Source organism: Sinocyclocheilus rhinocerous, unplaced genomic scaffold (assembly GCF_001515625.1).
Source record: "Sinocyclocheilus rhinocerous isolate Xijiao unplaced genomic scaffold, SAMN03320098_v1.1 scaffold869, whole genome shotgun sequence".
In the NCBI taxonomy this organism is placed as follows: Eukaryota; Metazoa; Chordata; class Actinopteri; order Cypriniformes; family Cyprinidae; genus Sinocyclocheilus; species Sinocyclocheilus rhinocerous.
Genome location: NW_015653483.1, coordinates 899,861 through 924,432, shown reverse-complemented (window position 1 = coordinate 924,432; position 24,572 = coordinate 899,861). Strand labels below are relative to the sequence as shown.

The following is a 24,572-nucleotide window of genomic DNA, read 5'->3' as shown; positions in this document are numbered from 1 at the left end:
TAGTTTAATGTTTAATAATATTTGTATAATATGTATTATATTATTACGTAATTTTACGTTAAATGTAAGTGCTATATTTACCTTATTTGTATCTAAATTTATGAATATTATTGATTATTAAACGGGTCATATGATGCGATTTCAATTTTTCCTTTCTCTTTGGGGCAGTTCTGACTCAGTCTGTAAGTACGTTTTCATTTAAAGGATTTGCCACTGATGATTCAAACGCGAGTTTTGGGCAGTGTGGATTAACGTTAGCACTTGTTGTTTGTCATTTCTCCGATCACAAATGCAGACATGGTTTTGTTTACGTGGCGCGATGCAACGCAATGCGTAAAAAGACAGTATAAGTCATTATAATCCGTAATTATGTCCCCACTGGATGCAACAAATGCCTCGTTTGTAATGGGTTTTAATGTTTATGTCTTGTCGCTCCGGCCGGACACGGCATCAACAGTAGGTGAGGGGCGTAACATTTCCGTCTCACGCTTGAGGTATTCGGCCAATCACAACGCACGGGATAGTTGGCCAATCAGAGCACACCTCGCTTTTTAGACCGATGAGCTTTGTAAAAATCGAGGCGTTTCAAAAAGGCCATACATAGAGGAGAAACAATAATGTACAGTATGTGGAAAATAATGTTTTTTTAACTTTAAACCGCATAAACACATTTCATTACACCAAATACACAAAATAATGTTCTTTTTAGCAGCATCATATGACCCCTTTAATATAAATAAATATTATATTATCATAAACATAATCATTACATTAAAAGCTTAGGGTAAGATTTTTTTTATTTGTTTATTATTATTTATTTTTTTTAAAGAAGTTACTTTTATTCAGAAAGGATGGCATTAAGCTGTTTAAAAAATGACAGTAAAGACATTTATAATGTTACAAAAGATTTTTATTTCCATTAAATGCTGTTATTTTGAACTTTCTATTCATCGAAGAATCCTATAAAAAATATATGTGTATGTATGTATGTATGTATGTATGTATGTGTGTGTGTGTCTGTGTGTCTGTGTGTGTGTGTGTGTGTGTGCGTGTGTGTGTGTGTGTGTGTGTGTGTGTGTGCTTGTTTGTTTGTTGAGCACCAAATCAGCATATTGGAATGATTTCTGAAGGATTATATGACACTAAAGACTGTTAATAGAGTAATATTATTGTTCTTACAGTATTTTTGATCAAATAAATGCAGCCTTGGTGAGACTACTTTCAATAACATTTAAATAAATCTTATTAACCCCAAACTTTTGAATAGTAGTGTACATTCTTAAAAAATGTAGGTGTCAATAGGAAGTGCTCATAGGATGGTACTCACATCTCATAAATAAATAGAAATATAAAATTACCTTTATATTGTATTATAAAGACAAGGGTGATCAAGATAAATGAAACTTTTAAGATTATACTGTTTTCCAGTGAGTTCCTTATGAAAGTCCTTAGAGTAAAGAGATTGTATTTCTAAGTTGGGTTAGTAAATCAGTCCACTAGTAAGCTCTTTGAATGCAGATAACACCTAAACTAAACAACCCTCTACAGTTGATCACATTGGCTAAACTGGAGTGTACGGCCTAAATAAGTGTTCGCTACATTGCACGAAGGAAAGAGTCTGTAATCTCTGGCAGCTACAAGAACCCATTGAGGAGGAAGCATTCAGGGAGCTGGCAAACAAATGATGAGTGAAACAATATCATGACATAAACAGAACCAAAATTATGTTGTGTGTGGGGAAAAAAGTGAAAAATGCCCTAATCACTTACTGTTGATGACAGTACACTTAAGTCACAAACCGGAGGTCAAGAGCTTCAGGTTAGGTTGATAATGTTCCTCTGGGGAATGTATTTTCAGCCAACCCTCTTTAGAATCTGCCATGAGTCATTGATATAAAAGTAGACGTTCATCATCATTGCAGCGTACTGGCTGCAGTGGATCAGCATCAGCTTTTTATATAGAGAACATCTATATCCGAAGCTATTACCATTCATCATATCCGACTCCAACAATGCATCCTCTGGTATCCACAAAGCTTTCCTTTTATTCAGATCAGATCTTTCACATTTTCAAAACCATTTCAGGTGGAAAGCGAGCTGTCAGTTTAGGTCTCTCTATGACTCTCACCGTATAATCAGAGATTCATAATAAGGGTTTTAAAATCCTCATCTAATCTGCTGTCACCTCCCATCTGCATGTGACTCATTAAAGATGAGGGCTCAGTGACTCCGACCTCTCAACTTCTATCATCTCCCTGCCTCGCCCCCTCCTCCTGTGGCCCGTGACCCCCTGTGTATGAGGCTGAGAGCAGAGGGAGTCCGAGATTTCAGCCTCCGGGAGGTTAATTACACCTCATAAATCAATACAGCATGCTTTACACTCACACGGCCTTAATTAAAATCCCTCCCCACAATGCAAGTGTGTGTGCGTGTCCTGAGTTACAGGCCTTCAGCAGCGCATTTGTATTTTGAGAGACCGGATGAGGAAAGAAATGCGTTTGCTTAATGGTTTATTTTTAATTTAGAGACTGACCGCAACTTCTCCGAGAGGTTTTTAGCATGCTGACAGTGGTTTAGTGTGCTGTTAGACTGTCAGCATGGTTTAAGGCACCTCTCTGCATTCATCCCCTCTAAAACACCAGCACTATTGTCATCAAAGTGCCGCTTGTGTCACAGATCCACCGCATTCAATAACATATTTCAAGATGATTACTGTCAGGCTTGGTGAACTGATGGTGTGCTGTGAGCAGTATTCCCGTTATCATCCACAGTTTCTTAGTGAAGAGATTAGTTTTGTGTAATAAAAGATTGTAATTATTTTAGCCTCTGTATATATGCCAGACAACCCACCGACTGGTCGATTTTGTAGTTCTGTACATGCATTGTCGACTTAGTACATCAAACTCTTATTTCAAAGAAAGAAAATCCCGTATTCCATTATATATCCTTTCGACAGCTGGATAAAGATTGCACAAACTTTAGTTCCCAGAATTCAAGTTAATAATGAAAAATAGGGGGCTTCTTATTTGAAACCATTAGTTTTTCTCTCCCTGCTGGATATGAGCTGTAGAGACAGCGGTATAAATCAGACAGACGTGTCTGATGGGCTGCCCCATCACCAGCGCACACCCCACAGGACACACTCCTCTACGCCGCTCTGCTTTCAGGAAGAATACTGGTGGGAGTCAAGGGAAAAGAGTAGAGGTATAGAAAATGAAAGAGAGAGAGAGGGAGGTAGAAGAAGAGTAATAAGAGGGGTGATGAGTTTAAAGATCAGAGGACAGCTTAGTAACCTGAAAAAAAATAAAAGAGGAAAAGGGAACATTGGAGGGAAAGGCCATCCGCAGGTGAAATGACTGGTCAGATGATTGTGTAAAAACACCACTTTTACTTTTCATGTTACTGTAGAAACTCCACAGAAACAAGTATATTTTTCTTTTAATACCAAAGCTCTGTTCCAGAACCTAGCAACCTTCATAGACAGCATTCTAAGAGTCATGTATCACTGTAAGTAACCAATTTAAAACACTCTACATAGGCTGTGCACCACACAAATAGTGCTCTACGAAGGAGACTATTTATTTAGAGTTTCCTGTTAGCAAACTGAAGGTGCAATACTCTAACAAGCATAAAAGTGTATAGCTCATGCAGATATTATAAATATTTTTATTTAATTAAAATGTTTAATTAAATTTTTATTTAAAAAAAAAACATAAATCAGAAAAATGTTAAAATTAAATATCTATGATAATATTTAAGAATATTATTTCTCTCCTCTTGTCTGCCAATTTTGAGGGGGGGTTTTTTCCCCCTTCTCTGAGCTCAATGCATTCTTGCATTTTCCGCAAGGGATACTTGTAATGATGGCTTAGATTCTAGCCAAATGCACTTTTCATAAAATCTTTTTTTGTTTGTAGAGTGTCCATGGTGCCTTATAATGCTTCCTCTGTAGGTTTTGGACCATAGCTAATTATGCTAACAAGTCTTGTGTATAATGATGTTTCACACTTCTGTCTCTCCTCTTGTCTTTTTTCAGATAAACCAACAGATGTCTGGAATGAACCTGAACGGTTCTGGTGCTCCAATGGCATTTGGGCCACCTGGTGCCCCCATGGGCGGCTGGGTGGCACCCCCCTCCGGTCAGACCCTCAGCACCCAGCTCTGGAAGTAAATGAATGAGGGAAGATGGAGGACAAGGGGCACCACATCCCTCCATCTCTCCTCTCCTCCTCCACCACTACTCGCACCCAGAGTTTTATTCATGTACTGTCATTTTTTTCTCCTTTCTCTTTCCAACCATACTCTGGAGAGCATCGATTCAACCTTCCCTGTTTATTGATCAAGTGAGCGAGAGTATGGAGTGTAAGAGACTGGCAGCTTTGAGCGTCTTATTTGCAATTTTTTTTCTTCGACTGTACAGCTGTGACGGCTAACGGAAAAAGGGGGCATTGGGGGTCAATAAAAAGTTTTAGCCAGCTAGTTTTGAAAAGTAGGGACCGATCAAAAGTGTGCAGTCGAACACGTCAGTCTCGCTGCTGTAGCAGAGCTTCTATCCTCTCAGACAGGGTCTCTCTGCTGTGCAATAATATAAACATCCCCACCGTGTCATCCAGGTTTATTTCTATAATGTGTTTACATTTTCTGGTGCCTAGTACAGAGACAGAATATTGTTATTTCCGTGCATTAAACCATGAAACTATTGTGACTATTGTGTGATCATTTTGTCTAAAGATGCATTTATTGTAAAGTTATTTTTTCCTTTTTTTTTTTTTTTTTTTGCTTTTAAAGAGGGTCGCTTGGAATAAAGACAGTTGTAATCCAAAAGTTCTGTCCTTGTAATAGTGTCTCACGCTTTAGACGGAATTTCCAGGGTTTTTCATCCACTGTTCCTTTTGTTTTCGTGGACAGTTCGATTCCCTTCAGCACCACTCAACCTCTCTGTACGTTATTCTAGCGGCTGGTCCTTTTCCTCCCCATTCACAGACATTGATCTGATTCTCCCGAGTGTCCAGAGTCTGCAAGATGGGAATAAGATCAAGTTTTTTCATGTCCAGTTGCCATTTGAAAACCCCTTATCCATGGTTTCTCCTCTACCACAATTCAGGTAATCCAGTGTGACGCCACAGTGAGAAGATTCAGCAGATACAGTGCATGTCAGTAGAGAATACAGAGACAGCTTGGCATGTCTTTTCCGCCAGAGCAGGTATCCTTAAGTTCAAAGGTGGCCATCGATTTGGAAAGTGCCGATGATGGCGGGCCTTCATCCAGTGATATATGACAGTCTTAGTCCAGTGTCAATCGCTAGACCTCTATATAGACCGAGTCCTGTTGCCGCTTTGGTTCGTTACCCAGGTTGACCTTCTCAGTGCGGGTATGCCAGACCAGGACCTGAAAGAAACCATTTGAAATCAGGTATTTAAGAATATGGGAACCAAGCACATGTGTATTGTATGTACCAAGGCAGTTTACTTGCATTACTATAAATAAGACTGCTCTTGAAATGCTTTGCCAACCTGAAATAAATGCTTTTTAACACCATTTGAGCCTAAAAAACAACATTTATGAGTCAGTTCATGTCATTTAAATGTTAATTTGACAAGCAGTTTATAAGATTTCTATATTTCCCCATTCAAGCAGATTGGAGTTGGTCTTGAACCCCCGAAAATAGCTGCCCAGAGGGGTTGCAAATATGGCCGCCGAGTGAACTGACATTCCTTAAATAGGATTTTGAAGGCAAAGGCACGTGCACAGGTACATCATAACAGAAAATAAGGTCATTGTGTGTGATCTCTCAGTGGAGATGTTTTAGGCTGTTGGTGCGTGAAGGGTGCTGGATTGGTATCTCTTAGACTGGTTCCATATCTTAATTATATCAGATAGAGGCAGTGCAGGGAACGAGCACAGTTAAATGGCCGCACCCAGGTGTGACGCGTCAGTTCCTGAACACATGGCACTGCAGATTGACTTGTTTTGCATAACAAGGCTAATTTAACAGAACCATAAGTGATAAATAAGGTGCACTGTGGAACAGCAACCCAGAAGTAAACCAAAGCGTCCTGTAGTGGCCTTATAACAAGATGTATCAGTCAGATGTAGATTCTCTAATAATGCTTCTTATGAAGGTGTCCGACACTTTACTTTGCTGTCTCCCGTTGTTCCCTTGATTAATATTACCAGGGCCCAATAAGCTGTAGGACAGGGCTTTATATGTGGCTAAAAGCATTAAGAACTTTAAGTCTGAAGGTCTGAGATAGACTAAATTGGAAAATTCCTGAAGTGAATTGTAATTGGTTTGTGGGTGGTTAAACTTCATTAGTTGTGTTTGTGTGCTGCTGTCAAAGATATTTGCAGAGTGATGTCTAATTGTTTATAAAAGGAAAGTAATAATACATGAAGAATTAATCTTGCTTCCACTTTCTTATGTAATAAATCCTTACATTTTTAATGTCGATAATGTATTGGCTACAACTCAGTGCATAACGGTTGAAAGCAGTGATATAACAGCAGTGTGGAGGTGTGAAGCCAGCAGTCCCCATGGGCTCTGGTAATTGTAAATGAGTTTCAAGACAAAGTTATTCAAATTTAAACCCTTCATAGTTTTTGGACTAATCTTGGAGCAGTCATGGTCTTTGCCTGTGTATCTATGAGAATATTGTAAGACAAGTGTAGATGTCATTGTCATTATTGCAATGTGTACCGAACTCTTGTTAAATACTCTGATAGACAGATTTCAATTTGTACAGAGAGAAACCCCACTTCGAGCGATCCAGGAATGAGAGAAGACACCTGGTCACCCTACTCCTCTTGATCCTGTCCTCCTTCTTCAATACATTGTTTTGGCTTTTAAAAAGGGAGGTTGATAGATGAAAACGCAAATAAATACAAGTAGAAAATTTGACCATTTTAGCTTCAGTAATATCATGTAATGTGTCATTTAGAAGACATTAACATTTTCATCAGGTGGACTTGGGATATTCAGATCCGAGTCCTCTCAAAACCTGAATGAATTAATAATAATTAATTCCCTACGGTTAAAATTAAGTAATCAAAGTCATTACATAGTTATATACAGTATATAGTAATTTTAATTTATATATATAATTTTTTAAACAGAAAACAGTTCTTTCAATTTGTAATCATATTTCACAGTATTAGTTTTTACTCTATTTTCAATCAAATAAATGCAGCCTTGGTGAGCATAAGAGACTTCTTTCTAAAACATTTTTAAAAATCCTCCCGAAATTTTGAACAGTAGTGTATGAGCTAACTAACAACAAAAAAAATTCTATGCTCTTTCTATTTATCTAGACTATAAAATTCATGTTAATTCATAATATATGTTAATTTAAACAACTTACATTGTAAAAAAAAAAAAAAAAAAAGCAGTATATGTAGAAATTAATATTAACACAGGTTAATAAATGCTTTTAAAGTATTCTTCATTGTTAGTTCATGTTAGCTATTGCATTAAGTAATGTTACTAATGAAGTACTAATATAACTAATGAAGAATCTTAGTCTAAAGTGTTAACAATAAATACACCTTAAAGAGATTTTCTACAAATAGGATAGAATCTTGCATGACATCAGATCTAATTGTTATAGCCTATAATTGTCAAAGTATTTTAGCTCTTAATAAATGTGAAGTACTCTCAGACCCATTGTGAAAAATGTCTGTGGATTCGGGCTGTCCCATATGAAACGATGTTAGTGTTGAAGATTCTTCCGAGGGTTTCTTTTGAACCTAAACAGGATGAGCATCTGAAGCCTTGAGAGAGAATAATCATTTGAGCGATTGTGTTGTGGGCAGAGTGAAGCATGCTGGCACGCTGACAGCAGTCTGGCAGGATCTGGTCTGCAGGAGCACGATTGAGATTGACATTAATAAATAGGAGAGTCTATGCACTGACTTCTGTAAATAAGCCTGTGAATCTCTCACACACCCTCTTCACCTCTTCATCTATATGGCATGTTTGCCATCTCTCTGCCAATCTCAAACATATTCCCTTTGCCCTCTTCTTCTTCCTTTCTCCCTCTGTCCCTTTCCTCCTTGTCATATCAGTTCAGTCTGATTACTCACATGAGATGACCCCCCTCACTCCTACCCAGCCTCCCTGTGCTTAATTTTGAAGTGCACGCTGGGAGTTGGCCATATCGCCCTGCCCACAGGCTTAGTCACAGTCATCCGCTGGGACCCTCAAGAACGCTTCTACAAATGTGACCTTTCCAAAAGACGTCGCTGGCAGTGCTCCACTTTGGACAGATGCCCGCTCACACCCATCACGAGGACCCATAACTGTTGGCACAAGCGCTTCCTTTTGTTTACTTCCATAATGCCATCCTCATATAATTGGACTGCAGCCACAAATGTAAGTATATTAAACTCCCACTTTGTCCAAGTAGCGACTTGCACTTCTTCGTAACTGTCAGTGGCCCTTCTAAGCCGTTTTACAGGTGCGATATCTACACGCTTACACCCGCCATGGCATTGTACCACAGCAACAATCCCGCGCTCTCTGCAGTCTGTTTACAATGCGCACGTTATGCTGTGTATGGCAAAATGACGCATAGCTGATTGGCTGACGTTGGAAACATGTCCTGCTCTTGCTGGTGCTGGTGATTAGTGGAATTGTCAGCCCTGCTAATAGTCACTATTAATAACCCAGTGTGGCTACCATTAGGGTAATTGGGTGATAATGATGATGGCAGTAGCCGTGACGTACGGTACGGGGAGGAAGAGAGCATTTTGACACGTAAGGTGAGCCGACTGAAGAGATTTCAGCTCCTGAGATAATGGGCCACGGATGAATGCAGGAGCTTTTAGAATCAGACCAAGTCAAATACTGTACATAGGAATGTGTTTTTCAGTTTCAAGAGCTCCTTGACAGTGCTATTCACTATTGTCACTGGTAGAAGAATAGATCGCCGTACAAAGTTAGGTTTTCAAATTGGTACCAAAAAGATAGGGCTGAGTCATAATGCCCAAACTAATGACTCAGACTCAAGAGAGACTAGGAACAAATACAGAACATCAAAAACTAATCAGTGTGAAGGATGCAAATGCAGGCTTCTCTACTGACCTGTGTACAGTTCTTGGCCTTTGGCTCCAAGTCCTCCACCTTGGTGATCTGTTTGAGAAAATCAGACTCTTGCATCCCTGGTTTGGCTCCTCTTCTCTTGAACAGGGCACGTGGGTTTGACAGGATCACCTGCAGGTTCACTGCAAAACCTGCCAATGACAAAAAGGTTTGCAAGCAAAATCAGATATTTGAATTAAAAAGTATTTATTTTATTACTTTTTCCTCTTTGCTGCTTTTGATGTCATGGCTCATGATAATTATTAGTGAAGAGTTTGGAAAGAAGTGCGTGCCCTTGAGCCGTGATGGCAGATTGCAAAATACTTACTTCCAGGGGTTGAGCAACTGCCATTGAGATGAATGGGAATACTAAAAGATAGCTTTCTCTAGGTATTATAGACCTCGTTTACAAGTGTGACAGTCTGGGTTTCGCACAAGCTCCAGAAATCGGACGCAATATAAATCAAAAAGCTTACAGACCTGCCATTGTTTATTGCAAATTCATCTAAAACGAATTATTGTGCAGATAATCTCATTATATATTCAAGCACACTCTCTCATTTACGCTGTATTAGCTATACGCAAATACACAGCTCTTCAGCTTGCTCTTGACCTTATGCATTTCTCATGGGAGCAGGTTGAACCGTCCCACTGCTGCATGTGGGTCAGGATAAGTTTTTCACCCCCTCGTTTCCATTTCTCTCGATGACACCGTCTCAGCTACAAAACAGGATAGAAAAGGACTTTTCAAATTTTACTGTAGGGAATATCACCCTCTGTTGTGGGCTTTTTATCCTGGGCACAGGCTGTCTTCTAGGACGCCTGCATTCTAGCTAAAACCACCTGGGCTTCCCTCAAATCCACAGAAGAGAGCTCACGACAGCAATGCAATGTTCATCTAAGCCCTGGCTAACTGTGTTTTTGTGTAGCTACAAGTTTTCTCTCCCTCAGATCGACATGCATACTGTCAAGGTTTATTAATAGTTGAAGACCAGCCAACTCCTTTCTTTTGATCTTTTTTTCTTTTTTTAATGACTATGTTGCCTTTTGATGTCCCTGTTGGATTATTGGGAGAATGATGTAAGAACCTATGTTTAGAGATTCAGGGACATGGCTTTGATACAGCTGAAGAGCCGGACATCTTTGTGCTGTTGCACCAACAGCACTTCAGGGACCGGCTAGTTGTGCTGCTGAGTTAAATGCATAAACAATGTAGTAAACCCACCCTGAACATTCACATCCTGATATTTAAACCAACTTTCATGAACAGGGTAGGGTTGCACCAGCCTTTTGTAAGGTTTTTAATCTGGATGGCTTTCAAATCTGTAAATAGAAGTGGTGCTGAAAAGCTGTTTGTTTGTTTATTTATGTTTATGATTGATAAAACCCCCTCAAAACTATCAATTTCTCGGGAAAATATTATACATAAATCATGAAATAATTCGTATATTTAAAAATGTAAATCATATTAATGAACTGTCTAAAATTAATAAGGGACCGTAAGTAAATATACAACAATCTGTAAAACTGAAATGGTGCACTTTTTACATTAGTTTCACTAACAATTCACTTATTTACATAAAGTTATACGTCAAAAGGATTGAATTCTGTTAAGGTACAATATAAGCTCATTGATGTAATTTAATCAGTCAGCTGTTTTATTCCAACTGTTCATGCATACACCGCTGTTCAAATGTTTATGAAATTTGGGTAATTATTATAACGACACATTAAAGTTATTAAAAGTGACATTTATAATTTAACATTTTAAATATTACAACATAATTATATTGTTCTTTAGAACTTTCTATTCATCAAAGAATCCTAAAAAAAAATGTATCATGGTTTCCACAAAAATATTAAACAGCACAACTCTTTTCAACATTATTGACCAAAAAAGTAATGGCTGCTGAAGATTCAGCTGTGCATCACATGAATAAATTACATTTTAAAATAGATTAAAATAGAAAACTCTTATTTTAAGTAACTAATATAGTGTAATAATACTGTGTAATAATATTTCACAAAATTACTGCCTTTACTGTATTTTTGATCAACGAAATGCAGGCCTGGTGAGCTTCAGAGACTTTTTTTTTTTCAAAAACATTAAAAATCTTACAGACCCCAAACTTATTAATGGTAGCGTAGATTCAAGTTTAGTGGCGCAGTTCTCAAATATTTAGTAGTGTGCAAATTGTAGCATAGTGTCCACCACTGCAAAGCAGCTTTTAGAATGATGTAATGAGTCCATTTTATTATTTTAGAAATATTTGTAAAGTAAAATTCTGGCGGTTCAGGACCTTTTCTCTGCTATTGTGTTTGCTCTCAGAAGAAGCCGTACGGCAGGAATACTAAATAACTTCATTGTTCTCAGCTTTTGTTCAGGGAGAAGTGTAGTAGAGCAGGCGGATTTATGAACCTTAAACAGCTCCTAGAACGTGCATTTAGTCTACGGCAGCGATGTGAGGAAGCGTATACATTGTGTGAAGTGTTTGCGAAGGGAGATGTGCTCACTGTCAGCTTGACAATGAATACATTATCTCTGATGACAATGATGATGATATTATGGGTGAGTGAACACATGTGAAGAATACAAGCTATGGAAGAGGAGCAATAGTGGTAGTAACGGGGATCACATGAGCAAGAGATGATACCATCTCTTGTTATTGAGTTTCATGAACAGCATAATATCCAGCGGCAGCGCTGGAGTCTGGGGAATTAGGGATTGCTTCAACTACGCACTGCTATCTCTGACGTTGTATTCATTCCCTCGAGCTGCATATGAGCCCTGCCTCTCTCCATTAGGATGTTTCCAACCTGTCAGCATCTTCTCACCCTCCCTCTTTAATGCATTGCCTGAGAGCTCACGTTTGCTAAAAATGCACAGAGAAATGGCTGAATTTAGCTTCGGTAAAGGTGCTGTTCGCCAATTATAGGGAGCAGAGAGCGAATGGATGCCCCGTCACCTCACTTCTACCTAAAGTACAGGGTACCCGTTATCTTTTCCTACCTGTTATGCTTTGTAATAGTGTGTAATTTATTTTACACTGTTGAAATATAGTTTACCATGAAAACATAAGTAAGCCATTTAAAAGCTGATTTCCCCAAAAAGTGTAAACACAGATGCTTTTAAACATCCCTGTTTGGGAATCCCGACCAGCCTGTCAACTTCCAAATTACTTTTAGTCATTTAGCAGATGCTTTTATCCAAAGTGCCTTAAAAATGTGGAACATCACAAGCAAATTTTCAGAAGAGCCAACAATATTTGCAGTACATTGCCAAGTGCCAGGAGTTATTATAGGAAGTGCCTTTGTTTATGGTTGTGCTTTAGTTGAGTGCTTGTGGAAGAAGTCCCGTTATCTTTTCCTACCTGTTATGCTTTGTAATAGTGTGTAATTTATTTTACACTGTTGAAATATAGTTTACCATGAAAACATAAGTAAGCCATTTAAAAGCTGATTTCCCCAAAAAGTGTAAACACAGATGCTTTTAAACATCCCTGTTTGGGAATCCCGACCAGCCTGTCAACTTCCAAATTACTTTTAGTCATTTAGCAGATGCTTTTATCCAAAGTGCCTTAAAAATGTGGAACATCACAAGCAAATTTTCAGAAGAGCCAACAATATTTGCAGTACATTATAGGAAGTGCCTTTGTTTATGGTTGTGCTTTAGTTGAGTGCTTGTGGAAGAAGTGTGTCTTCAGCTCTTTCTTTGAGGCTCTGATGGTCTCAGCAGATCGGGTGGAGGTTGGCAGCTCGTTTCACCAGAGAAGAACAGAGACTGTGAAGTTTCTGGAAAGCCACTTAGATGCCTGTTCACACTACAACGATTGTACTTAAAACAGAAAAGTTTTTCCTATGCATTTCTGAAAGGTTTAGCGTACAGACGACAACGTTTGACAACAACAATCTCCTAAATGAACACAGTTCATACGGATCCGTGAAAATGACTAAAAACGCTGTATGCATGCCAGGCCAGTAGTTGGAAATGTCACTTTGTAAAGAAACACTGTACTCCTGCGCACATATGCATTCTTCAAGTACGGACTCGCGCACGCCTATAGACTGAACGCATAACACGTATGAGCATGACATCAGCGCTTTCACAAATGAGCATTTCTATAGTTGTATATGTTTCTATAGTATGGAGACAGTAAAAAGTTTTCTATTTTTAGATGAAAATGGTTTTGTGTAAACTCTCCCTTTGTACCTTGTTGTGAAGAAAGGATCAGGTCCTGCATGTTTACTCACAGTAAGGGGGAATGTACGCTTACAGTATTTATATTTTAAATTATTTTATTTTTATATATTTTCAGTAATTTTATGTTTTTGCCATTTTTATTACTTTTTTTGTGTGTTTGTGTGTGTATATATATACACACATACATACATGCAATTAGATATAAATATAATTAGATTTATTTTTTAGTTTTAGTAATTTTAGTACTTATTTTATAAGTACTATAACTTATTTTATTTCAGTAAGTTGCCAAGGTCATTTTTTTTTTATTTGTAAGTTATTTTTAATCTAATATTTATATTTTATTTTATTTCACCTTTATTTCAGTTATTTAGATTTTTTTTAATAGCGTTACTTGGCGTTAACATTAACAAGCCTGGTACTTGGTGCCTTCCCTTCGTAAACATTGACATAGCTGATCTAGCTCGTATCACTAGTATTGTATAGGAAAAAAGCTTCTTCAGAAGACTCTCTGGTGTTTCACAGCTTTTTTTCCCCCTCAGCTTAGAGCGCTCCTTTTGCATGGTCTCTCTATATAGGAACCGCTTTGCTGCCTGCTTTGGGCCATTTTTATGCCTGTTTGAAACGACTTCAATGAGGGGCAGTCTGGAAAGTAACTGCAAAGAAGTCCCATCTGCTTATCTGTGCAGGCAAGCTGCTCCTCACACAGCTGATGTTGTGATTATCAGCAGCACATGGTATAATATGGGCAGAATATCCTTCAGAACACAGAGAAGATGGACAGAGATATGGATGGCGGAAGTTCAATACCTTAATAACATTAAATAGAATTGAGAGACCTAGTGGTGAAACTTGAAGACATAATGCCCCAGCTAATGTTGTTCTGCTTCTCCAATACTTTTAAGACATTTACAGTAATAACTTCAGTTCTGAACTTTCAAAATGTCCTAATCAGTTCCGTTGATGGATAGTTATTTGGTCACAGTAGCTCACCTGCAATGGCACGTGTCATGGTTTGATTCATAGGAGAACCAGCATACTGATAAAAATGTATTATCTTGAATGCACTGTAAATCACTTTGGATAAAAGCATCTGCCTAATGAATAAATGTAATTTAAATGGAAGCTTTCAGATGGGCATGGTGTAAAAAAAGAAATGTGTTACGCGTTTTGCACAAATTAGTTCTGGAATTCTAAATCAACTGGGTTGACGGAAAGTGCAAGTTAACAGAAACCTGTTATTTAACCAATGGAATCTCTTGTCAAAAATCTTTCTTTGTCACTCAAGGGAGTGGGCCAGATCATGTTCAGGGCCTATGAATATTTGAAATCCAGAAATAGATATTTCTAAGAACTGGTCAAGCAGCCTTTTTAAATGGCTGCTTAATCTGTAACACTAAACCAGCTATAAAAATCCCATTGTCGTGATGCAAAGGATTTTTCATGTCTAAGGCATAGTTTGTTGTAGTTGTTGTTTTTCAGGCTGCTCATATTAACCATTTACAGTGAGTTGTTTCAGCATTGAGTGTATTTTTGCCTCGTAGGCAGAAAATGCACTATAAACCGATTTATCAATACAGCTTTTTATAAAGCAACATAAAATAATTAACTGACAAATTATTTTGTAATTTAAGGTGGTTTAGGTTGTTTTTTATAGTTTTCAATGGTACACTCCGATAACCATTTTATAAAAATAGAATGCAATAACCTGGAAATCAGTTAATTGTCTGTAATTTTCTGTTATTTTGAGATGCGGTTCGGTTACACAGCAGAAATGCTGTCAGTGTGAATGCATGCTTTTGTGTTAACGTTTCATCCTGCACATAGTGTAAAACAGGCATAATTGTCACACATTCAAATATATGTGCCTTTTTTTCCTGGTTAGGTAACAATGTTGCAGCAAGATTTTTATAAACCATTATCGTTCAGATTTTTTGTATTAATATTCAGTAAAAAATTCTAGTGGTATTTTAATGACCGTGCATGTTCTTAAATGAAATCTTTTCAAGAGATCTTAGTGGTGTCTTACCAGCCATGTCAATTGCAAATGGCCTATCGGCCTTCCAGCCTGTGTACCAGCCGACCACTTTCCCCTCTTCCACTAAGGGCCGCTCGTACCTCCGGCCTCCAACGAGTCCCACCGGCCACACTGACACTCTCCTGGTTGACCGCATCTGAACAGTCGAAGGCAGAGCAACAGTAAATATGATAATATTACAAACCCAATCCACCAAAGTTATCATAAAGAATTGCAGAGTTTTGTTGTGCACCCTCCAGTCGGTTCTTTGGACCTTTATACTGCTAACCATATGCAGTACTTAGTCTATTATTATTATTAAAGGAGCAAGTGTAGTACCGTCACACACAGAATGGCTTATTATAAAATCCTGGCTCATTTTCAGCATAAATAAGTCCGTCCACCTGCAGTCTGCTGGAGACAGCACACATCGCTCTTCAGTTTCATAAACACCATCATATCTGACTGAACCACCCGCCAACACTAAAACTGACATTTCCAACAAGATACCATCTTCCTTGAGGAATTTTAAACGTCCTACTGCTGAAAGAATCTTGTTTTCCCTTCATTCCTTCATATATAATAAAAATAAAAATGATTTGCCACTGGGGAAATGAGCGTTGCTGCAATTTCTCAAACAAATGGTCAGAGTAGCCTTTGAATATTTAATGGTTGTTCTATTTATGTGAGTGCTGTACGCAGTCGGGTGACGTGCCTGTGGCTGGCGGCCGTAAGCAACGGACAAGCTTTGAAGCCCAGACTGCTGCCCCTTTAGCTGTATTTCTAATGTCTGTCTTCCTCCCTCTCTTCAAAGGCTTCATCTCCATAATGGTGCTCTTAAAGTCTAACACCGCTCAAAAGCCAAGTCAAAGAATTCTCCATAGCAAAGAGGATGTCATCTGCAGGTGCCAAGCGTCCTTTTGCGTTGAAGTTGACAACAAGGGCAACAGGCACAGCCATCAAATGCAATGTCACATACACTGTTCTTTGAGCTGAGCTCTCAAGCTACAGGCGGCTATGGCTAGGCATCTGTATTTGGCAGTTTTTGTGACCCATGTGTTTTCCTGCAGGGACAGGGAATATGAAAGTCTGGCCCCATTTTGACAACGTGGTGCAGAGAATTCAATTTGTACTAGACGAGTGTGTTCGATATCTTTAGGGAGGTAAAATCACCTTCGATAACAAAACTCTACATGCTGCCTGACAGTTCCAGAGAGGATTCAAACAATGCAACAACAAAATTGGATCTAGTAAGGAACTATATTTCTAAGGAAAGACAGGTTACAACTGAGAATAATAAATCTAATGCAGAATTTGCGGTGATGTGGCGTGGCACCAAAGCCACAAGGCAGAGTAGGAGAATACATTGTATACTGTACCACGGAAATCAAAATATGACTTTATTATGACCATGTGCTGCCGATACATACTCGGCACAAAATGACATTGTAACACTTTTTTTTTAATTAGCCTTTTTAGACTTGCTTTCCAGTTACAATATCTGAAAATCCTTGAAATGAGAAGCAACACTGCATCTGTATTAGGTATTAGGATAAAGGTAGAATAATTGATGATAAATGAGACGATGAGCTATAAGTGCAGGGTTTGGACAACAGCCACAATACTACAATAAATGTTATTTTAAAGTGCATTTTATTTTCATTGCACTGACTTTAAACTTCAAACTAAAGAAAAATTGCCAGTGCAGTAGGACAAAATGTACAGTCTACGAAAACAAGTCTTGTATCTTGTTCTTATATATTTTAACTGTAAAATTAGTCAAAAAACATTTTTTGCAGTAAAGAGGTGATAAAGCAACAAGCGATAATCCGGGTTTTTGTCCTATCCGACTACAACAAGCAATGCTACATTTCACTGGTTGTTCGGTTTTATTTCATTAGCGCTGTTCTCGCTAAAATCTCATTGGACTTAAAGGGATAGGTCACCCAAAAATTTAAATTCTGTCTTCATTTACTCACCCTTTGTCATTCCAAACCTCTGTAACCTCTATATTTAGAAGAATATTGGTAACTAAACAGTTTCAGTTCTCATTGACTTGCATTGTATGGACCAAAAATACAATGGAAGTCAATGGAACTCCAATTTGTTTGGTTGCCAACCCAAATATTGATCTGGTTATTGTGTTCAGCAGAAGAAATACATAAATACAGGTTTGGAACGACAGTTGAGTAAATGATGACCGAATTTGAATTTTTGGTTGGATTATCCCTCCTTGTACCAAATACACAAAATAATGTTCTTTTTAGCAGCATCATATGACCCCTTTAAACATAAACAAGGAGAAAACAAGGAAGTTGTGGATATCATACAGTATGACCCTCACGTTTCACATGGAAAAACTTGCAGTCTGATAAAGCTCCATATTAAACATGAAAATACAAGGTATGTGTTCTTTCTTGTAATGCTCTTCAGTTGTGTGCCATTGTGAATGTGAGAAAGAACGCAAACAAAGATGGTTCTGATTGGCTGATTCGTGATCAATTATACCATGCTCCATTTTTTAGTCTGACAAATTGCTCGTCATTGAAAACTTATTTTTTCTATCCAAAAATAATAATGCATGTTCTATTTGTGTGTTTAATGATAAAACTATTTCCGCTCAAAATCTTTATGGTATAATAATCTTCCCATACTTCACTCAGGCACTAGAACTTGATCACTGTACTTAAAAAAAAACTATTGTTTCACTGTTGCTGTGTCACATATCTGTACTAGCTTGTACTTTTCTAGTCAGTTTTGAGACTTTGCATTGCAGTTCTTCTAAGTTACTGTCGCCTGAGGATGAATCACTCGAGCTGTAGCATTTCTCGTTGGGGAAAACAGTATGTGCTAAATGAATACATTTCCTATGTGTCATTAATATTTGTCATTATGAAACACTAGCTGTTGAAAGAGGCCTGAATGACTCTCAGTGTTGTGCTGTGTAATGTGTTCGTGTTAAGCAGAGCAGGGGTCATCAGCATAGTGACACTGCGCTCTACCCCTCAGGGGCTGTTCCATGTGTTCATCCACATGTCCAGCTGTGTTCTGGAGAAATGGAGAGAGAGGGAAAGAGGCAGAGGGAAGGATGCACAAAGCAAGCATTGAAGAAATGAGGAGGGCAGTAAGGCCGGTGGCAGAGGAAAAGAGAACGGCTTAGACAGGAGGAAAAAGCAGAGGTAGGATAAAGGTAGAATAATTGATGATAAATGAGATGATGAGATGAGATTTTGTGTTACTGTAGATTGGATGGAGAATGTAATGCAGAGGAAGAAACCTCTTCTGTCCTCTTATCACTCGACTGCTGTCAGCTCTCTGGTGCCATTTTTATGCTTTCCAACCAAATAAAAGAAAAGTCCAACCATCAGACATCAAGTAAAGCAACACATTTACATGTTAATTCTTAAATTTCTACGCTTTGGTGGCTAATTTATTTGAATTTGTACATTTTCATGCAGTCTTCTTACACCCTACTGATGGTAAATGTATGGGTAGAACTAGTAAAATAGTTGTTTTCTCATGCGATTGGCTCAACTAACAATGAAAATTCTGTCATCACATGTGGTGTCCATGTTGGTCAATCTCCAAAAAGGATTTAAAAAAAAAACACCATAAAATAACGTTAAAATTGGTCCATATGACTTGTGTACTACATTTGATATTGCATGCTGTACTATCCATCTTATTTTTCAATGTGGAAGTAAGCCATTTTCTGTGAATGTGTGAGACTTCCGATTCATTAGCCGCTATAGGGAAATAACGAGAAGAACAGTTTCAAACAGCATAATGAGCTGTTTTGTACAGCTAAAAATAAAATGTAAAGTTCTTACATTAAAAATGCAAACTACTTTAAAATTTCTCCTTTTCCACTGAAAATAAATAAATAAACAAATGACTGCATATGGGTTTGGAATGACATGAGGGTAAATAATAATATTCATTTTTGAGAGAGCTACTCCTTTAATCCTACTGCTTACACTCTTATAATTACCAGAATCCAGCTGACTTGATCAAAAACATATCTTGAAGAAATATGTGCAGAATTGAAAAGGTTTTTAATATATGCAAGACATAGAAAAGCGTAACCTGTCTCCACTCATCACTTCGCTGTGTTATCTGTTTCATCCGTCGTCCACGGACAACCGTTTAAACAGACAAATCCTAATTTCCCAGCTGTCAGGTCACTCTCTCATTTCTCTGTGACTTCCACTGCCTCAAACTGGGATAATTCACTCTGCTTGGCTACACAGTATACTGGGTCACCTTAACTTAAGGGATAGTTCACCCAAAAACTGAAAATTCTGTCGTAATTTACTCACTCTCAAGTTGTTTTAAACCTTAATTCGTTTCTTTCTTCAGTTGATCGTAAAAGTTATTTTGAAGAATGTGGGTAACCAGACAGTTGCTGGTCCCCAGTGGCTTCCATAGTATGTTTTTTTCCTACTATCAAAGTCAATGGGGACCAGCAACTGTTTGGTTACCCACATTCTTCAAGATTGAGTAAATAATGACAGAATTTTCATTTTTGAACTCTCCCTTTATGTGCGTCAACTGCTGCACTTTTGAGACACATAAGAAATAGATGGCACTGGTGTGATAAAACACATTGCATGAATGTCCATGGGGACAGATGTCACAGCGAAGTCTCCTGATGCACTGCAAGTTATTAATTGCCACCTTTTTATATATATATATACTTCACCTTTTTAATTCAGAAACCTTGTGGAGTACCAAAAAATCTTGTACAATGACAATATAGAGGTTGAATTGACTTTAATTGCTGCATTATATTTTTAGGTTTTCAATTTTATTACGTTTTTACAGTGCAGGTTCTCAAGGCAACTACTGTAGAGGCAATGGATTGTGTCTATATATCACACTTTGTAAAGCATGTAGATCTACGCACCCCACTTATAAATTTATTTTTGTTGGGTCTTATAGATGCTATATTCCGTTTGGTGGAAAAAATAAGATGGGCATATATTAATGTGCTGCTTCTTGTGGAAAAAGATTAACACATCCTGCACCATTTGAGTAGACATGCATGACCCTTTTCAATGGGTCAGTCGTAGGCCTATCATATATCAGGATCAGAATATCGAAGAGACACTGTGGTGGGATTTTTATTTTTGACCGGGCCCAACAAGCAGATCGTAGCAACACCCTAGCAACCGTATAGCAAACCCTGCCATCTAAAAAACAGAATTCATATAGATGCATGGCTTGGACCAGTGTGGACCAGCAGAGGTTTCTTGAGAACCCCAGCCATATCTCTGTCTAGTTGGCACTATTTGCCATGATGTAACATTTCTATTTGCATTGCTTTTCTAACCAACTATACTTTATTTTCATTTTTCAGATTTCATATCAATCCTTACTCGTCTAAGTAGAATTAAAACAATAGTCATCTCAAGAAGTCGTGTTTACCTCTTCAAATAACGCAAGGCTGTACGTGTTATCATCATCTGCGAAGAAAACGACTCCTTTATCTTTGACCGAGCGATGTCCTCTCAGCCAGCCGAGCGCTAAGTTCCTCTGCTCGGTCGCTCGGGGCATCCCTGTCCGCTTGAACCTGCGCGGAGTGAACACGTTCAGGTGAGTGTATCGCAGCCCAGAGCGGGCGAGAAACCGAGAAACCAGCTCCGTGTGGGAGTTCGAGTCCTCCACCACGATCCAGTGGAACCGCGGAACCTGGCGGAACGTATTTGCCAAGCGGGTGAGCTCTGCTTTCTGCACCGCTCGGCTGTAAGTAGGAGTGATGGCATAAATGACCGGCAGAGATGTGGCGTTACTCCCGCTGCTGCTGCTGGTGGTGGTGCTGCTGCTGCTGCTCCGAGTCGTCCTGACGACCTGCCGCTGCTGCTGCACATTTCCCAGCCGAGACAAATAAAAGCTGGCCGTGTTCCGAACAGACAGCCTCTTCGTATCGATGTCAATCACGATGATCACTATCAAGATCCACGGAAGAAGGATGAAAAAGCGAGTGTAGAAGATGGATTTCATTGTGCCCGAAGAACCAGCACAGCTTAATGTGAAGAATTAACAGTCCGCCACAAACAGAGTTTGTGCCTCATTCAGAGCCGATTATTGAATTATTGCAGATTATTCCTTTTTAAACTTCCTTTAAAGCCATCCCTCGCGTGTTTTTTAGCCAGTATCCGCAGTCCACGAACGTTTAAACTTCCCATTCCCGTTTCCTAAACGCACTGTTGCGATGCCATCCCGTCCTGCGCTCCGCCAGAGAGTCCGTTCCCTGAGATGATGCTCCCGATAAATAAGGAGTTTTCAGTCGTTCAGCGCAGAGAACAGTGCCAAAATAACAACAGGTCATTGTTTTAGGCACGTGCATAGCTTGGAGTGCAATAATTTCATGTAGGTGTAATGATTACTCAAAACTGCATCGAATGATGGGACTGAGCTGATGGTCCGACGCTGCTGTAAATCCGTTGAAATGAGGAAGACAGAGACTTCAAACTGAGATTTCACCCTCCCCACCTGCGCACTACAGAGAGCGAGATAGGAATCACTTGCATTGTTGTCTGTTTTTTGCGCGATAGCAGACTTTCATGTAATATTCACATATTTGTCTGTCAGACATGAGTACGGTTTAATTCTAATCTGTAAACGAGTGCAAAGAGGGCTGTTGTTAGAATTTACTCAGCTTGCAAGGCAAATAGGTAACATAAATGTTTTTTTATTTTTTTATTTTGTGCTTGAATTTATTGTGATCAAAATTACTTCCCCATCCAAATTCGTTTTAAAAAATTTAATTCTGAAAATTTGACTATTTATTCACTTATATATTTAGTTACATCATGCTGATAATTATTAACTTATTAGTAGTCATTGTTAAACAAATGTGAAATTTGTTCATGCCATAGTCTTTATTGAACAAATTCCACATTTCCGTTTGTTCCAGAGGGACTGTCAGATATCTGAGATTCCATTAACAGAAGGTGTGTCTGAATGTCATGCTCATGTTCATCAAATAAAAGAACATTTTCATTTGATTTCTGTGTGGTTTTCTTTTATGTTGCTATTGTATATAATTTGCAGATGTCTTTAAACACCATTTAATAAGATATCTGAGTATGTAGACTATATATGTTGATGGAAACTGCTAGCCAAAGGATTTTTGTTCTGTTGATCAATGTAAAATGCAACTAAATTAATATTGCTTAAAATGGCAATTAATTGTCAGCTTGTGTATGAAGATCCTGTGAAATCCATCCTCATTTTTCCACATCAACAATATGATTGACTGAAAACTCAATCTGTTGATGTTCATTTGCTTCAGGCATATTCCCATCTGTAGATTTAGCAGATCACCTGATGGCATAAACAAAACATCCTGATGCATGACTAACAAGGTAAAAAGCAACATGGCATTTGGCACTTATTAGATTTAACAGTCAACATTGTAATCAAAATGGTTGACATATTGCCAGCAGGCTTTTATGATGTTCATTTCAGCACTGGCGTGTCTATTTGACTGTCCTGTGTCTCCATTCACAGTGCAATGACAGCAATGGATTGTGACATCCAGCCTTGTCCTCCCATCCTCAACATGCCACAGACAATGTCAATCACAGAAAATAGAAGCAACTGTCAGAGACGCTATCTCATTGTCGGCACCCTTTTGTTGTAAATGACTGAAATCTGACAGGTAACAGTGGCTATTGTTCATTTCATTGCATCTAGAATGAAAGAAAAGCACTATGAAGTATAAGGAGAAGCACAATGGTTATGGCCTGATTATTTAAGAAACAAGCTTCAGGTCTTGGATGTAATGGAATTGATCCACAGTGAACTGTTCTATTACATGGAGCAAGTGTTTTTTTTTCTCTATTTGTGAGAAGTGAGATGAGATGAGATGAGATGCGATGAAATAAGGAAGATTTATGCTGTTCAGAAGGAACTAGAGACGCTATGACACTTAAAAAAAGAAAATGGTGCTACTGTGCATTTTTGCAGTCAATCTAATCTGGTAAGCCTCCCATCTTCATTCACGCTGATGACGCTTCGCAGGAGAGCATGGACTGGACTATTTAATGGCTTTCAGAAGTGGGGGAGGAGGGAAAAAAGCTGTTTATTGATGGAGAAATATCCTTTCAATACTCATGCATGCTGTTGAAGCCAACAGAATGCAATAACAACCAATTAAAGCGCCCCATGAAAATAGATCACAGCACAACTAGATCAAATGATAATTTAGGTCTCAATTCAATAAGAGTGAGGCAAAGCAATTTAGATCTTCACAATAAGCAGGAAATATAGAATGCATTTGTCAACACCATTTGCATAGAAATGACTTTTCATCACTTTCCATTATTGTGTGAATTCCGCTTGAGCCAATACATTTTCTAAACATAACTCAATGGAATCAATTGGTCTGGACTGGAGTTAACAGCATTAGGTCTCTGTTCTCGAAACTACAGAAACAAATTGCTGTTGGACTTTTTGTCAACTAAAAATCGAAGCATTCAAATAGTTTCACTTGTTCCAAGCCTAATCTAATTTTCGAGCGAAGTGCATCTAATGTTTCAACCTGATAATGATTTGTGTTTCCAATTCTGACACCATTTCAGATGTACAATAAATTGAGTTTTAAGATGTACAACAAAATTGGCTTAATAGCTTAAATGCCATAATAATTTAACCGACTTTGTTTCTCACAAGCTTTAGTGTAAGAACAGCCATTTAGCTCCAAAATGTGAGTATGTGTGTGAATAATTTCCAGAACAGAGTCAGATGTATGCTGGTCATGCAACCAAATCTCTAAATGACAGAAGTAACTTTGCAAGCTTTTTCATTTCAAGGACACTGAAGAAAGTGCTAATTTGAAGCATCCAAGCATGCAATCAATCTTTTTTGACTTTTGGTAGTTAACATCTCTTTGCACTGTATATTTCATCATCTTTGTCTAATGCAGTCTTCGATATTCTCATGATGCTTTTTTAACCAGTGAATAAAAGCAATGCTAGCACAGCAATGAATGATGAAGGATGAATATGTGCTGTAATAACCTTGAATCTGTGGCAGAATATCATGCTGTGGGATAGATTTACATAACAAAAGATGTCTCTTGGAGCTCAATCACAAGTAAACAGAGCCGAAGCGGTAACATGGCATTTCACAGGCCACATATTACAAGTACATTAATAGATGACGACACTCCTCAATCTGGGACTACATCAATGAGCCCTGGGATAAACACATATTAGCACCTGTGATACCAAGAGGCTCTCTCACACTGTGGCTAACTTAAGCATTTACCTG

At 38.3% G+C, this 24,572-nt stretch overlaps 2 protein-coding genes across 2 annotated transcripts in view; one reads left to right on the top strand and one right to left on the bottom strand.

The window, feature by feature from the left end:
* smap1 (small ArfGAP 1) overlaps positions 1 to 4,403 on the top strand; it is a 139,822-nt gene extending 135,419 nt beyond the window's left edge. Inside the window, exon 11 of the mRNA XM_016522700.1 lies at positions 4,036 to 4,403. Coding sequence (XP_016378186.1) covers positions 4,036 to 4,170 — 135 coding nt within the window. The 3' untranslated portion in view covers positions 4,171 to 4,403. The remainder of the gene's footprint in view (positions 1 to 4,035) is intronic.
* An 11-nt stretch (positions 4,404 to 4,414) lies between these two features.
* Positions 4,415 to 21,736, bottom strand: LOC107716319 (galactosylgalactosylxylosylprotein 3-beta-glucuronosyltransferase 2-like). The gene is made up of 4 exons (XM_016522697.1): positions 20,721 to 21,736; positions 15,306 to 15,450; positions 9,079 to 9,227; positions 4,415 to 5,387 (listed from the first exon to the last, which is right to left on the bottom strand). Exons 1-4 carry the CDS (start codon positions 21,294 to 21,296, stop codon positions 5,301 to 5,303), a joined length of 957 nt encoding a protein of 318 aa, XP_016378183.1. The 5' UTR covers positions 21,297 to 21,736; the 3' UTR covers positions 4,415 to 5,300.
* Between the last annotated feature and the right edge of the window lie 2,836 nt (positions 21,737 to 24,572).

What these genes read in the sequence shown, in the direction of transcription:
- LOC107716319 (XM_016522697.1), bottom strand. Translation starts at nt 21,296, where the DNA reads ATGAAATCCATCTTCTACACTCGCTTTTTCATCCTTCTTCCGTGGATC. An exon ending in GCCTTGCGTTATTTGAAGAG is followed by an intron (nt 15,451 to 20,720) that starts GTAAACACGACT and finishes TCGACTGTTCAG; the next exon opens with ATGCGGTCAACCAGGAGAGT. An exon ending in AGGCCAAGAACTGTACACAG is followed by an intron (nt 5,388 to 9,078) that starts GTCAGTAGAGAA and finishes GGTTTCTTTCAG; the next exon opens with GTCCTGGTCTGGCATACCCG.